General features: G+C 32.5%; 1 protein-coding gene across 4 annotated transcripts in view; it reads left to right on the forward strand.

The window, feature by feature from the left end:
* The first annotated feature begins 12,705 nt into the window (after nucleotides 1-12,705).
* LOC118185570 (uncharacterized) overlaps nucleotides 12,706-16,384 on the forward strand; it is a 228,414-nt gene continuing 224,735 nt past the window's right edge. For all 4 annotated transcript variants that reach the window (XM_085814198.1, XM_085814200.1, XM_085814199.1 and 1 more), the window contains exon 1: nucleotides 12,706-12,833. In XM_085814198.1, coding sequence (XP_085670324.1) covers nucleotides 12,791-12,833 — 43 coding nt within the window. In that variant the 5' untranslated portion in view covers nucleotides 12,706-12,790. The remainder of the gene's footprint in view (nucleotides 12,834-16,384) is intronic.

The following is a 16,384-nucleotide window of genomic DNA, read 5'->3' on the forward strand; positions in this document are numbered from 1 at the left end:
TCACAGTTTAAAGTTATTCTGTTAATATTTCTAGTGTTCAAAGTCTTTTACCGTTACTAACTATACAAAAAATTTTCTTTTGCTAAATTTCTTTCGCTAAAACACACATTTCCGAAAGTAAAAACTAAATTGCTTTCCGATATCGATTAATATGTTTTCTTCCTATGATGTGGGAGAATAGTCGTGTCAAATTTTGACTCAAACATATTGTTACTAAATGTCCAACCGCCGTAAGATAGCTTTCCCGCAAGGCAAGTTTTTAGCGTTGCCATAAAATGGCAAGGAAAGGTATGGTTGCCAGATTTGGCTTTGAATGGCCCATTTGGCGACAAAACTGACGATATGCTATACGGATAGAGCATTCTGGAACGAATTCTTACCTGTTTGGCCCAGAATGTTTTAGAAAGCAGCCCAAAAGCTATATAAACGCTGCTTGCACGCGGAGTAGCAGTCGATTGCGAGTGTATCGAGGATCTTATAATCTATCGAGTTGGTCGTCGAGTGCATCGTGAGTTAGTACATCGGAAGTGTGCATCGTTGAGACTATCGAGTGCATCTCGAGTTGGTTCATCGAGAGTTTGCATCGTTGAGGCTGACGAGTGTATCGTCGAGTGCATCGCGAGTTGGTGCATCGCGAGTGTTCATCGTTAAGGATATCGAGTATATCGTTGAGTGTATCGCGAGTTGGTGCATCGCGAGTGTTCATCGTTGAGGCTGTTGAGTGTATCGCGAGTTGGTGCATCGAGATTGTGCAACGTTGAGGCTAACGAGTGCATCGCGAGTTGGTGCATCGAGAGTATGCACCGTTGAGGCTATCGAGTGTATCATTGAGAGTATCGCGAGTTGGTGCATCGTTGAGGCTATCGAGTGCATCGCGAGTTGTAACGTAAAGAGACTCGAGCGTACGTTGAGTTTCGAGAACGACCGAGCCCACTGGAGAGCTGTACTCTAGTGCTTTTCCGTGAAGCTGTCTTCACACTTATAGCCCGATAGCCTAAAGGCTGTGTGGCTGATTGTTTCAGCGTGTGTGTAGTTTTTCTGCGACCATATACGTGTCTTTGAGACTGTCCTGAGTAGTACTGGCTAATAAATTGCTTTTTGATTCTTCTTTAAGTATTGTCGTTAATCACTCCAAATCCACCAACCCGTACAAACCCAACAATATTAATATTGTTTGGGTGCGTATGGATTCATAATAGATTGAATTTACAAGCCCGATAACAGGTTAATAAAATTTATTCTTATCAAAAGAAATACATCAGAACTCTGGAATTTTCCTCAGAGGTATTCGTACAAGTGTTCACAATATCGCGCGATATAATACTTCAAACTACAAAAACTTTAAAATTTAACGTAATGCAAAGCATATCTAAAGAGAAAATTAACTCGGATTTCCAAATTCACTCGAAAATAACAACTCGCAATAGCAGTAACTGAGCAACTGAACTGAAAAGCTCTCTCTCCGGTTTTTTATAATTTTCATCTGGTCGAGAGAAATTTCTAGTAGTTTCTGCTCCTCGAGATTTCTGGAATGCAATAAGAGTGTAGAATTAAGGTTACAGCTAACATATAGTGGTCAATTACATTTATTCAGTTTCAATACAAATTACCAAGATATCCATTTACTGAAAGTTAAATTAACGTGCCCTTGTATTCTTACTTTTTCGGGCATAGCTTTCTCTTAAAATTTGTCTCTCACTGCATTACACGGAGAAATACAACAATTTTAATTATAAGTCTACTGAAATTAGCTATGTAAGTACTAAATTCGTAACAATATATATATATATATACCTACAAATTTATAATTTTGCATGAAGGAAGACTTTTATAATGAACTTTTCTATTACATAACGTCTTTAAATTTAAGAAAGTAATTTCGGTTTGCACAAATAATAACAAGTAATTTCGGTTATGGTTATTTTGGTATTCTCCTGTGAATAATAATTTATTTCCTTTGAGATCTGTCAGATGATACTTTTAAGTTGCTATACAAACAAATTACTTGCATTTTTGTTTACAACTTTTAAATTACGGTTCGTTTTAACATAGAGTACAAAAATAAACATTTTCGACATATTTTACTTTATTTTCTTAACTGCAAGAAAGCGGCTGAGGTTGACAAAGAGATATATGAAATTTATGGTGTCGATTTCTTAAAAGAATATATGTGTCAGAAATTGGTTAAAAAAATTCGTTCTGGAAATTTTTTTCTTGAATATTACTCTGGTCGACCTTCTGAAGTTGTTGATAACAGATTAAAGCCATAATTGAACAGAATCATCACATACTTATGCGAGATTGCAAAATAGTTAAATATATCGCACAGAACAATTGAAAATCAGGTAAGATCAAGGCAGAAGATAAAATAAATCGTAAAGGTTTTCTTTTAATGAAGTTTTCTTCTTAAAATGTTTACCTCTTTTCATCTAAGAAAACACTCCGCTGTTAGAAATAACGTTAGTCGAGCTTCCCTTTCATACTTCTGTCAGTTACAAAATTGCAAAGAATTCACAAGATTTTCAATTTTCAAGTCATTTTCTCGGCTGTTAATAAAATTCTTAGTTCAGTTTTTAATGATGCTATTTCCGACTTCAATTCTTGGGAAATTTATGGTATATCTTGTCAGTGTGTTTCGAGATATATCGGCCACACCAAACGAGCATTAAGAAACACGAATCTTATGTCCGAAAAGATAAAATTTAGAAGTCTTCGATTGCTAATCATAATTAGAAATTTAATCACAGTTTCGACTTTGGGTCTGCAAAAATTATGCAGAAAGCTTCTTCCACTGGAGAATTATATTTTCTTAAAACTTTTCACATTCACAAAAATTTGCCATATTTATTTAATGATTTTAATCCAATCCTTCCTAAAGCTTTTAAAATTCCATTATCCTAATTTTTCAAATTTCATTATTATTTCTACTAACAGATGGCGCTACACTCTGGTTTTTCTTGACTTCCTTTGGATATAAATATGTTCGTAATTTGGTTTTTCAGTTGCAGATTTCTTTGCTCCTGATGAAGAAGGACTTTGCTCGTCCTCGAAATCGTAGAGTTCATATGTTAAAAATGTACGCCTAGCAGAGATTGTTGCTTCCTTTTTTGATCACGTAAGATGTCTTGAACTCGTTAAGAAGCTCAATATTTGGCTTCCGCATGAATTGGAAGAAATTCACTTAACACAGGGAATCAATGTTTGAGATACGCGTTTCAATCGTGATGTAATCGATCCTTTTTTTGAAACAAACTACCTCTAAAAAATGGATCGTCTACAATAACATTAATGGAAAAAGATCACAGTCCAAGCCTGATGAATCAGCACAAATGGTTTGGATGTGATCTGTAATGGTTTGGAGTACTCGTTACGAATCAAATTATTCGAATCGTTTTTCAGCTACGAATATCCATGCTTACAATTTCGGCGATTCTCTTATTATTTATAAAAGAAAATATGTTTATATGTCGAAAGTACATGTTTGTGTAAAGATTTGCAGTACTTTTGAATCAACCAATAAATGTAAACGTTCTTATGTTTGAAGACATTTAAATTTTTTAAAAGAAAAATTTACTTTTATCGGAGAGGAACTGCAAATCAAATGCATTATTCGTCGAGGCAAAAAAAAAATAAAAAAATAAAAAAATAAAAAAATAAATAAAAAAATAAAAAAATAAACATGAAGCTATTTGTCAATGCCATACCCCTTTCCTACAACCTCGGAAATTCAAAGTTACCATTCGGGGCATAGAATACTACAATCTAACATCCTGTCAGCTGCTTTGCATTCTTTGCAAATATTTCGACGACTCCCGAAAATTCCACTCGCGCTGACTCGAGGAAGAAAGGATAAAAGAAAATATATGTTCCCTGGGAAAAGCCGTCTTCACCGCACACAGCATAAAACCTCAGAATAAACATTAAACATCTACACTTCGCATTCTAGCTATTGAAAGTGTCGCACGTTGCCAAAAAAGTGTTGTGTACTAATAAAAATATGGAGCATATTTTACTTATGAAAGATTTGCGATCGATTGCAAAGAGCTAAAAATATTTTTTTATGTTCTCAAGAGTATAAAGACGTGTGATTTGAAGTGCGCACAGCGGAAAGGAACCTACAACATATCGAGGAGCTTTTGAAATAAAATCGTTAATTATTTTGTAATTATATGCATTTTTATCAGTTATGTTCATAATGAGACTTTCTGTAGTATGAACGCGTTAGAATGCAAAAGCACTCGACAAATGCAATGCATTGCATTTTAGATAGAATAAAGGTATGTTGCAATTTTGAGCACGAATACAGCTGAGTCATTAAAATTTTTGGAAGCACACGAAATGAAAAATGAGCAACTCCTTCGCCGGGACTGGAACCACGCACCTCTCGAATAAGCGTCGAGCGTGCTGACCACCACATCACGAAGTCATGCTAAGAAAGCGGCATGTGAACTAGGTTCCTTTCCAAAGACCTCTCCGAAGGCATCTTTCGCTTAGGCAGAGAACTCTCATATGTTTTGCAAGAATGATTAAACAAACAAACATGCACAGTTTTCCTGTATGTTGTTTGCATTTACAACATTGCTACGTGGCATCTGTATTTAGAATACATACGCCAATGTGCTGTACTACATTTTGAATGCGTTGTAGCGTTGAATACGCTTGAATACCTTATGTATTTGCACGTGAAAGTGTATGATGTTATTCCTCCTTTAATATCTTGCGTGCATTGAATTTCACTTAAATGTGTTGTAATTCGTTGAAATACTTCTGCGCACGTAAGTGTGGTGCGTTACATTAGCTTTTGCTACAATTATACCTTTATGTAATACTGCGTTTCATCTGTACTGTCGTAAAGTAAAATCACTCGTAACCGTGACACAGTTAACCATCAAAATCATAACGGCACTTTTGAAAGTCTAAATTTAAATCTGAAATTTAAGTGATAAAAACATGCAGTAAAAGATAAATATGCGTAAAATAAATACAGTAAGATAAAAAAGATACAAAGAATATTACTGTAAGGTCGTTGCTGGTGAAAAGTATGGCTATAATTATGTTCGTAAATGACAAGTCAAATTAGAAAAATTCTCTTAGTTTTAAAATCCGTCTGTAAACTTTGTCTAAGAATTTGAATTTACGTTGTAGGGATTATTTTAATTTTCTATTAGTTATTTTTTTATTTTGAAACCCTTTTCTTTAAATTCTTGTTTTCCACCTACAACTCCCTGATAGAATGGGATTTCCGTATCATATTTTGTGTAAGTGAAGTAGAACCAATATTTAATCGGAAGTGCAGTCGCTTCCGTAGAGCGTATTCTGATTCAGGCCACGTCGTTGCTTTAATCCTATCTTACGTGCCTGTCAGTATTCGTTAGTGAGATTTAATTACGAGTCAACTCGGTTATTTACTTTTGTACCGAATTTAGCTGGTTAAAATAAGTTTAGTTTCCTATTTTCTATCTTAAGTTAAAACAGAAATGTAGGCTTTCCTGTAAGCCTGAGAAGGAGCCAACTGTATTATTTCTTTGAGCGAAATGAAAGGGTATTTTAACCCTTCTTTGGACTCATCCTTATAGTTGTAAGAAGACCAGCAAATAGTCGTTAGACGTTTCAATAAAATTCCTGTAGCCAAGGAAACGTAAATTAACTAGCACTTTGTAATTTGCATGTTTGGGGAAGATCAGTTGTAATGATGTAGATGATTATGTTCCCGTCTCATTCTTTAAAGATGACAAAGAAATAATGGGACATGTACTGGGAAAAAAGAAAGATGGTGAGGAGGAAGGGGAGAATGAAAATAGTGATGGCATACAAGGAAGTTTAGTGGGTAGAAGCTCCCGAAGGATTAAAGACATTCATAAGATTTGCTGAGAAATATTCATCCATGTCAGTAAGTAGTGTCATGTAACTTCAGTGTGTAATCTTTTAAATTACGGCAAATATCTTATAAGCAGGTACACTTTGCACAAAAGGAAATGAGACAGGTCTTTCATTCTACTGGGCCGACCGACGAAATTTGGGTTTTCCGTGATATTTCTCATGTCTTACTGTATATATTTGCTTAATAATATAGCATTGTTCTAACATACGTTTTCTGACACAAAATAGGATTGTTTCTGAAAGAACCTACCGGCTTTTGTTTTCATATTTCAATTCTACAGCTCAAATTATGCCTGAGTGCCAAGCGTTGTAATCATCTCAAGAGTGTTTATTGGAAAAAATAGCTCTTAAAATTTTAGCTCCTCATAGTGAACTGAATTTGATATAAAATATTTATTAATATCTCAATCTTTATTAAACTTATTTAATTCCTTCCTTCATGGTTTGAAACTAGATTCAATTCAAATAAAATTATCATACAATTTCTGATTTATTTTTATTAGTCCAAAGGGGCTTTGTCCCTAAGAAATTATTGTTTCCGTTTCTCAATTTTGCGTTGGAACACTATAAATGGCTGTATCACTTTTCAGAGTGTTGCCACCAAACATTACCGCCTGTATTACATTTGAAGAACTTAAATAATGAAGAATCTGCATAAATGTATGCATGTTTCTCGCACTGTTATAGAACAACGGTACCTAGAGCCATCGAATTTTGAATGACGTAATCCTACTGCGAATATGGGCATCTGGAAGCCCAAATTTGGAATTTATTTTATTATCAACTTCATATTTTGTAAAACTTTAACGAATTTTTGATTAACAGAGTGAAGAATTTCAAAGCGAGCCATGGCAACGTTGTACAGAAAAAAACATTTTTATCTCAAGCGCGCGAGTCTCTGTATCGGAAATTCTAAAGATAAGCTCATTTTAAAACTATTTTGCGATATTGCTGTTGAACTGAATTTTATGATTTAAGTGCGAAGAACGTGATATTTAATAAATAAAGGTAACAAACGAATTGTTAAGAAAACGCCCCTTTGGGAGTAATTTAAAATCTCAAACCTTTCAGATTTTTTTAAAAGTAATTTCTAAATTTGCATACCCTATTTATAAGTGGCGCTTTCGAGACGCGAAAAATGAAAATTAAATTTCGTTAATCGCATATTTAAAGCTATAGGCCACCAAATTAAGAAATTCGCAACTTCGATGTGATAATAAATGTGGTAAATGTGGTAAAATGTTGCTTTGTTTTCCGAAACATAAATTCATGTTCTGTGACCGGTAAATCAGAAACACGAGAAACGGTCTTCGCATGGTGCAGTTTTCTCTGATGGCATCTCAAAACAAAAACAAGTTTGTGTACTAGATACATATATATTCAATTATTCGAAAAAATCTCTTATTCAGAATTGTCCCATTCTCATTGCTGCCGGTTAAAATGACTCTACACTGCATTTACATTTTGCGTGGTAGGCAGTACATATTATAAAATTTAGTTTAATTATAGAATGCAGAAATTGGTTAATAGGACATAGCGTTCATCTGGAAAATTAAAGGCAATGTGTAGTTTCAATTAATTTTGTAAATATAAATTAATTTACGATTTCGTATTTTACCGTTGTTATGCATTATTTACAATTAATCAGATCTCTCAAATCACTCAAAAATGTCCGAAAAAATTATTCATGAACTACTTGAATTAATTGCATCATCACACTTTATGGATTTCGAGCATTTTTCTGTCTGAATTATTTTCTAACCCATTATAGGTACGAAAGCTACTTAAGGCATTATTTTAGAAGTCAAACAGCAAATATCAGCGTTATACACTTATGTCCATAAATTAAGGATAATACAAAATCAGGCAAAGTGAGAGTTAGAAGCAAAGCAAATTTGACTTATATGTAAAGCTTATTTATTAAACAAAAGGTAAAGAGCAAAAAATGATGCTATATGTTTGTTATTATTAAAAAAATTAGCGATTTTTTTCCCTGGAGCAAATTACAAAAAAAACCTATTTACAAAAAACCAATATTACATGGTTGGTATGACTGTTAATACATTGTATGTCTCCCAGACGATGCAATACAGTCCGTACAACGCCTAGGCATGCTGAGTATCAAATTATCTTGGGGGATCTGATCTTGGGAGATATTACACCACTGAAAACGAAATGCTCTCCGAAGTTCCGGTAGACATGTAGGAGGAGGTTGACGGGCTGAAACTCGTCGGCCAAGCATGTCCCACACGTGCTCTACTGGATTCAAGTCCGGTGAGAATGCTGGCCAGTCCATACGGGTGATATCCTCCGATTGAAGGCATTCGCTAACGATGTTTGCACGGTGAGGACGGGCGTTGTCATCCATAAACACAAATTGTGCGCCCATGGCCCCCGAAACAAACGTATATGTTGTTCCAGAATGACGTCCCGATAGATTTGGCTTGTCATGGTTCCTATTTGAACATGCAGGTCAGCTCTGGAATCCAGAATAATTCCACCCCAAACGAGAACTCCTGCACCACCGTAACGGTGCCATTCAGTGATGTTTTCTTTGGTAACGGGTACCTGGAGCTCTCCATATGAAAGTCCAGCGAGAATCCAACTGCAAGCTAAGCCTGGACTCGTCGGAAAACATCGCACAAGCCCACTGTTGCGGTGTCAACAATGCATGCTCTCTACTCCAGGCTAACCGCAGGCGACAGTGAGTTGCAGTAAGTGGAACGCATCTGACAGGTCTACGAGTATATAGACCAATCTGCCCTAAGCGTCTGTACACGGTCTGCCTTGAAATTGACGTACCAATGGCTGAAGAGAGCTGACGAGACAGGTCTGAGGCTGTGCTCCGCCTGTTTCTTTTGGCAGTAACTGCCAAATCCCGGTCCTCATTCGGCGCTGTAACTCTGGCGCCGAATAGTTGCTTTGAATTCGCCGACTAGACCTTTGCTGTAACGTCTACTCACAATACCATCATCTTGGAATCGTTGCCAAAGCCTGGAGATGACACTCTGGGCAATTCCAAGTTCGTCTGATACTTCCAGTTGGGTACGCCCACATTCCAGACGGCCGATAATTCTACCACATAAAAAATCATCCAAATGCGTCCTTTGTGTCATAACTATTCGGTTATTGCACTGAAATGCTTATAAAGCGCCCGCGAACAATTTTACTTCTTTGCCTGTATTCCTTATATATGACTCTCTTACACTCTCGTCATTGTGACGTACCATCGGTGTCATCTGGTTACTTCCTGAAATTTGCATATGATTCTTGAAGATGTGTGTAGTGATTTTACAGGTGATATATTTACTTTAGAGTTCGATTTCCGCGTGACTCCGAATTATCCTTAATTTATGGACATGAGTGTATTTACAAATTTTCACAGGACTAGTTTTTATGGTTTTACTGAACCATCATCCTCAGCTGCCAAAGTTGAAAAAAAATAAAGACATATCATTTGAAAAAAAAAAAAGAAAAAGAAAAAAAATGTGTGTGTTTGATTGTTCTTTTTCTTCCTTTGGCAGCCGAAGATGGTGGTTCGGTAAATCAATTAAAGCTAGTCCTGTGAAAATTTTCAAATATAACGCTTATTTTTATTGTTTAATTTTTAAATTAATACTTGTTAGTCGTGTTATTTTATCTTAGCTCTTTAAGGTAGCTTTGATAACAATCCAATGGACTAAAAATTATTGGACGGCAATTTAAAAAGTCGTGTTTAGTAACATCGAAGCACTTTCTATTAAACTGTGAATTTACGAAATAAATATATAAAAGACTCAACAGATCAACAATATACAATGAAATAAGAATATAAGTTGTAAAATAATTGATTTACAAAACATAGACTTATTCTGTTAATGTAACATTTATTTGCTAAGGATAAAGGAATTTTAATGTGCAACTTAGTAATTAGCATCCAGTAAATATATGCAAGACAAGTCTTAAAACTTTCACTTAATAATGTATAGTAAACAATGCATGTTTAAATTGAAATGTTTTATTTGCATTCCAATTTAGTTCGATAAATTTATCGAAACACTTTTTGGACATCTACGATCATTTAGTAAAGTCGCAAACAAAATGCGTAAATAAATAAATAAATAAACTTCCAGCTAAAAATTACAAATTTTGATATAAAGCCCAAAACAAATTACAGTTGAAGGTTTAAAAGGTTTAAACAAATATTAAAAAAAAAAAAAGAACAGAAAGAGTTCAGATTTTAACGATCGCCCAAGAGAATTTGTTAAGGTTTTTATGTTGTCGCTGAGCTCGTAGTCTACCAGTCTGTTGTTGCTTACTCCTGCTAGCTTTGTTATTAAGCATCATTTTCTTCACACTTACACCATATACAAATCAACAGCAATACTGAAAACATTTTAAAAGCTGCATATGTTAGAATTCTCGATGCAGTGTTGGCATATGTTTTTTCTGTCTTTTCTCGGTTGGTCATATCAATATTCAGTTTTCTTAGTAAGGTGGCTTGTGAAAGTTTCTGTTTGTCTTTTTATTATTCCCGGTTTGTGTGTCAACTTTATTTACTAAATATCAGTTCTTCGCACTTAATCCACGTAAAATTCAGTTCAACAGGGAAAATCACAGAATATTTAAAAACAGTACATGTTTAGAATTTCCGATAGACAGTATGGCACGCTGGAGATAAAAATATTTTATTCCCTACGTTACTGTTAATGCTGGCCTTCAAATGTTTTAGTTATATTATTCAAAATTTAATGGCTCTAGGTAAAGTTTATTTTTCAAAATGGGAGGAATATACATACATGTATGCAGATTTTTCATTATTTAATTTCATTACAGGTAATACAGAACGAATTTGTATTTGGTGGCAATAATTTGAAACGGAATTCGCCGTTTATAGTGTACGAAGCAAAATACCGTTTCAAAACTCATAGTTCATTCGGGCTAACCCTCTTTTGGAACAAAAATTTGAAATATGAAAGCTTTGCTATTATAATCTATTCGGAATATAGATTTTAATTCAAACATAAAAAATATATAATTAAGTAATTATAACAGGCTGTAGGAATTACTTCCTCATAAATTAAAAATCTAAATATTAAAAATCTTTTGTTTAAAATTAAAATATATTGTTATGATATTTATTAATTCATCGTAACTTAATGCCATGTGAAAACTTGTATACATATCTAACAAAGAAAAAAAAACCTAATTACGCAAAACATACAGATGCGTCTGACAGATAAGTCAGCGCGTAATACCGAGCTTGTGCAATTCTCGTATGTTTTTAAGCGAAAAAAGATCCCTGTGTACCTGGAGAGAAGAATAACGCAAAAGAAAGTGAATGATTTCGTGGTAGTGCACTTTATTTATTTAACGAATCTCATAATCCTTATAAAACAATCCAAATTCGTATTTAAAATTGCTAAATTTTGCTTTCTTTTGATAAGTTTGCATAAAGCTTGTAAAATGTTTGTGTCTTAAGTCGTAATATTTTCTATTTTGCAAGGGTGCGATATTTGCAAACTAAAACAAGAAATACCTCGAGCAGGTTTCCTCCGAAGTGTTTAATAAAATTTGCGATTCTTCAATTCTGGAAAATTTGAAATTTATGAAACATATTTAAGAATTTTCATATCTGTGGGCCAGGATTCGAACTTTTATTAAGGGGACTCATACACCTTAAAACCCATAAGATGTTCGAATAGATGACTGTTGCAAGAATTGGGATAACTTATTTGTTTTAAAAGCAATTACTACCAACTTTTTACAGCTTACTACATAATATAGCTGCTTTCTGAAATAGTCATCAGAAAGTTTGTGTTGCCACAAATATTTTTATAACTTAATACGCTTTGTGACAACATTTTTCGTCATGTTTCCAACTTGCGCGCACAGTTTAAAACATTCTGTTTCACAATTTAATTCCATATTTAATATATAGCTTTTATAACATTTGGAAACAACTGTGAACCTAAAATTCTAAAAATTTCATATTAAATTTTTATTTTATTTTGAGTTGAGTTTATAAAATGTATTTTATTAACAAAATTTGTAATGTTTTCGTCCATAAAATTTTTCAGTATTAAAATATTCATCAGATTGTTGGTTCAGTTAGAAAATAGTGCCCATATAAAGAATTCCATCAAGTTTCAAGTATGTACCATTAGCCATTTTTAAAATATCATGCGCGCAAGGTGGAAACATGGCGAAATATTTTGTCACAAAGAAGATTAAATTACAAAAATATTTGTGGCAACACAAACTTTCTGGTTACTATTTCAGAAAGCAGCTATATTATGTAATCAGCTGTAAAAAGTTGGAAGTAATTGCTTTTAAAATAAATAAAATATCCCAATTCTTGCAACAGTCTCATATTCGAAGTTCATAAGGGGTTTAAGGTGTATGAGTCCCCTTAAAACGCTTGAACATTTTAATCTTAAATAAAGTTTGCGAAGCATAAGAAACGGATAAATACTGAATTAAAATTATTTTACAGATTTCCACTGTTTTAGATGTGAGTAATTCTGTTATGCAATTTCATATTTTCAAATAATTTAGGCATTTTTATTTTTTTTTACTATTACATTATGAAGGTGAAATACGTTTCTAATAAATATAGCCCGAAAATAATTGCATTATATTTTAACTGGGAAATTTGAAGAATATATGCACACTTATTCCCGTCAAGAGCATTAAAATAGAAATTATTGGAAAGACCAAACTTGGTATTCTATTCCTGATCGTGAAGGTCTAATGATTTCACTAACGTTGCAGTTATAAGGATATCCTACTCGTTAGCTCTTTAACGAGGAAATATATGCATATACATCCTTTACGAAATATATTCGATAACATTCTCGGGTAGGTACACTTTACACTACACTACATTCGTAGTAATCCGGGTTTAGAAGCTTCGAAAATTTAAAACAGAATGTGGCTTTTGCTCTTCTCTCCTTTGTTAGTTCTCTGTTCAGGTAAGAAAATTGTTTTAGGATTAATAATAATAATAATAGCTAAACGAGAAATTATTTGAGTGATACTATATTTCCTTGCGTATTTTCTCCCTTTGGTTTTGAAAATTATAAAAATATTCTCCTCTATTGTACATAGTTCCCCCCCCTCTGATTACTACTTCAGTGGTATGTTGATAATTAGCCCAGACGGTGTTAGCCCAGAAGGGCTATTAATTTCAAAACAGCATTTTGCGTCGATTCACTTTTCAAACTGTTGCCACCAAATATCATTCCTTCGGTATCGCAATAGGGTTCCCTGTCCACTATATCATCTGCGCAACGTGGATTACGGACTTAATTTCGCTGTTTACCAATTCTACAAACGTAAAGATATTAATTCAAAGTCTCTTAAATTAAATTTCACTTTGTTCTAAAAATATTTTCTGCAGAAATAAAAAGAAATCTAAAAGAAAATATAAATTTATATTAGTTAAAAATTTTAGCTCATAAATTATTAGCCCAAAAGGACGTTAGACCCAAATGGGACTTGGGTCTCGAAACGGCATTTTGCATCGAAACACTTAAATGTGTTGTATCACTTTTCCAACTGTTGCCACCAAATATCATCGCCATGTATTATATTTAAAGAAAATAATGAAGAATGTGCATGAATGTTTCTCGCAGTTTGAAAAAACAACGGTACCTGGAGCTATCAAATTTTTAATAACGTAGTCCTACACTTGGAAGCCCGAACTCTGAATTTCGAATTTGTTTCATTATCTATTAACTGTTTTGTAAAACCTTAACGAATTTTTGATTTAATGATTTTTGGGGCGAATTGAAAACGGAATTATTTTTTATACTTTTTATTAAATTGTTTTTATCTCAAAGAGCGTTAGCCCAGGAGGGCTATTAATTTCGTTTTCACATTTTGCGTTGACTTACCTTAAACGGCGAATCACTTTTGAAATAGTTGCCGCCAAATATTAGAGCCCTGTGTTATATTTAAAATAATTAAATAATGAAGAACCTGCATTAATGTGTGTGTACGTGTCTCGCATTGTGATAAAACAGCGGTACCTAGAGGCATCCAATTTTGAATAAAGTAATCCTCCAGCGAATATCGGCATCTAGAAGCGCACATTTGGAATTTTTTATGATTTAGTTCATATTTTCTAACGAATTCTTGAGTACGAATTTCAGAGATTTCAAGGTGAGCACTGGCAACACACTGTGCGGAATAAATATTTTTATCTCCAGCGTGTGAAACTGTCTACGGTACAGCCATCCAATGTTGAACAAGGTACGTCTCCTCCTCAATCCGGAAGTCCAAATTTGGTATTTGCTTTATTATCTCTTTCATATTTTGTAAAGCATTTATGAGTTTTTGATTAAGAAAAGCAACAAATTCAAAGCTACAGCACTGTACGAACAATGGCAACACTCTACGAAAAAAAAAAAAAAATTTTATCTCCAGCGTGCGAGACTATGTATCAAAAATTCTAAAGATAGGCTGCTTTTAAAAATGCTGTGATATTGTTGTTGAATTGAATTTTATATGTTTAAGGGGACTCGGTACCTCAAAATCAATGAAATTACCGATTTTTCAATTTTTTGCTGGAAAAGTACCTTAGTACACTTAATACACTGAAGAGAAATTTTGAAATGATCTGACGATAATAAATGCTATTATAAGGTTTTTAAAAATTTTGACGCCCCTTTAAAAGCTACGCTCTCTCAGCGTTTATTTTTTTTTTTTTTTTTTTTTTTTTTACTTCTTAATTTTTTCAGTAACCTACTAAAAATCAGCGTACAAGAAAAATAGTGTAATTAAATATGACTCCAACTATAAAAAAAACTCTGTTTATGTGTAAATAAACTGATTTGTTTAAATACAAATTGAAGTTGGAAAAATGTTTTTCACTTTTAAACTGGAAAGTTTATATATTGATATTGATCTCAGCAAATACTTTTATGTGTATTATCAGTCAGCTTTGGTATGCTTATTCAAAAGTTGAAATTATCTGTGATTAGATGCGAACAGAAAGAGGTGACACGTGTCATGAAAGTGATCAAGTTTCTGACTTTGCATTATTGAAATAGTGCAGGAACAAACATTAAACTCTTTAATTAATTAAAATGCACTTAAAAAAATGCGATTTATATATAAGAATAAATGGCTAAAATAAGAGAAGAAATCACATAAGCTGCTGAGTGGTTTTAAATAAAATGTTTTATATCTGTTAAAAATTCCGAGTTTGCTTTTTAATAAAATGAATTAAACGACAAATTAATAATATTAATATTGATTATAAGCGTTTTAGAAAATATATTATAATTAATTCATGCATTAAAATTATTTTGAGCGTATTTTAAAAAACAAAAACAGGTAAAGAAAAATTCTACTAGCCTTTTATGATTTTTTTGCAATATTTCTAGCCAGATAATGTTTTAAACAAAAGCTTGTAATTTATGTTCATATTAATCAATTGAGCAGTACTAAGTTTTATTTTATATATATATATATATATATATATATGTATTGAAATTCAGTAATAAAATTTTTAAGAAGTTTGAAATGATTTAATGACTATTCAGAGAGTTTACATTCTTTAAACAGCGTTTTCTCAGTTTGAAATTTTTCAATATATCCTTTTACTTAAAGTCCTAAAACTTGTACAGGTATGAACCAAATTATTTAATAATTTTACTGCTTATTTAAAATTATATACTTAATAGAATCAAGAATTGGTTTTGAAAAATAGTGAAAAGAAAAATTATTGGAAGTGAAAATGTTATTGAAATCATATTTTTTAAAGTTTTTATATAAAAACGTCCTTTTTTATTTTTTTTCTCGGACACTAAGTCATTAATTGCAAAATCGATCCGTAAAGTTATTAAGAACAACACTATTATAAATATAATAAAAAATTAAAAAAAATATTGAAAATTGTTTAAGAAGAAAGAATATTTAATTGTTGAATTTTTTTAATAATTTTAACAAAAAATTTTATTTTTAATAATAACATTTTTTTTCATCTTAAAATTAAATCATTTATCATTTTGTCTTATTAAAATTATTTTGTCTTATAAAATCACTTAATATTTTTCATAAAAAGTAGATTAAAGTTCTTAAATAAAAATAATCATTCAAAAGGTATCGAGTCCCCTTAAATGGGAAGAACATAATGTTTAATCAATAAAGGTAACACACAAAACATTAAAAAAAGCATGCTCCTTATAAAATCTGAAAACTAAATTAATCTAAAACATAATCTAAAACATAATCTAAAACATAATCTTATAAAATCTAAAACAATTTTTTTAGGTCTATTTTAATATGATTTTAGGAAGCAAAGATGAGGATTTGAAAAATACGTTTCGAGGTCAAGATGAGCTAACATGACACATTCTTGCTGTTCTTCTCGTTTAACACAAATATGAAAATAGAGAGGAGTTCCAGTTACCCGAAATAAGATATCCAAAGTTCTAGATACTTGGACTATTTTTGTTTTTGTTCAATTTATTCAGCTTTTGTTTGCCTTTTTGTACTAGACTAATGGTTCGAATCC

The sequence above is a fragment of the Stegodyphus dumicola genome, chromosome 3 (assembly GCF_044657685.1).
Source record: "Stegodyphus dumicola isolate Sdum_Otavi_A_Nest chromosome 3, ASM4465768v1".
NCBI lineage: Eukaryota > Metazoa > Arthropoda > Arachnida > Araneae > Eresidae > Stegodyphus > Stegodyphus dumicola.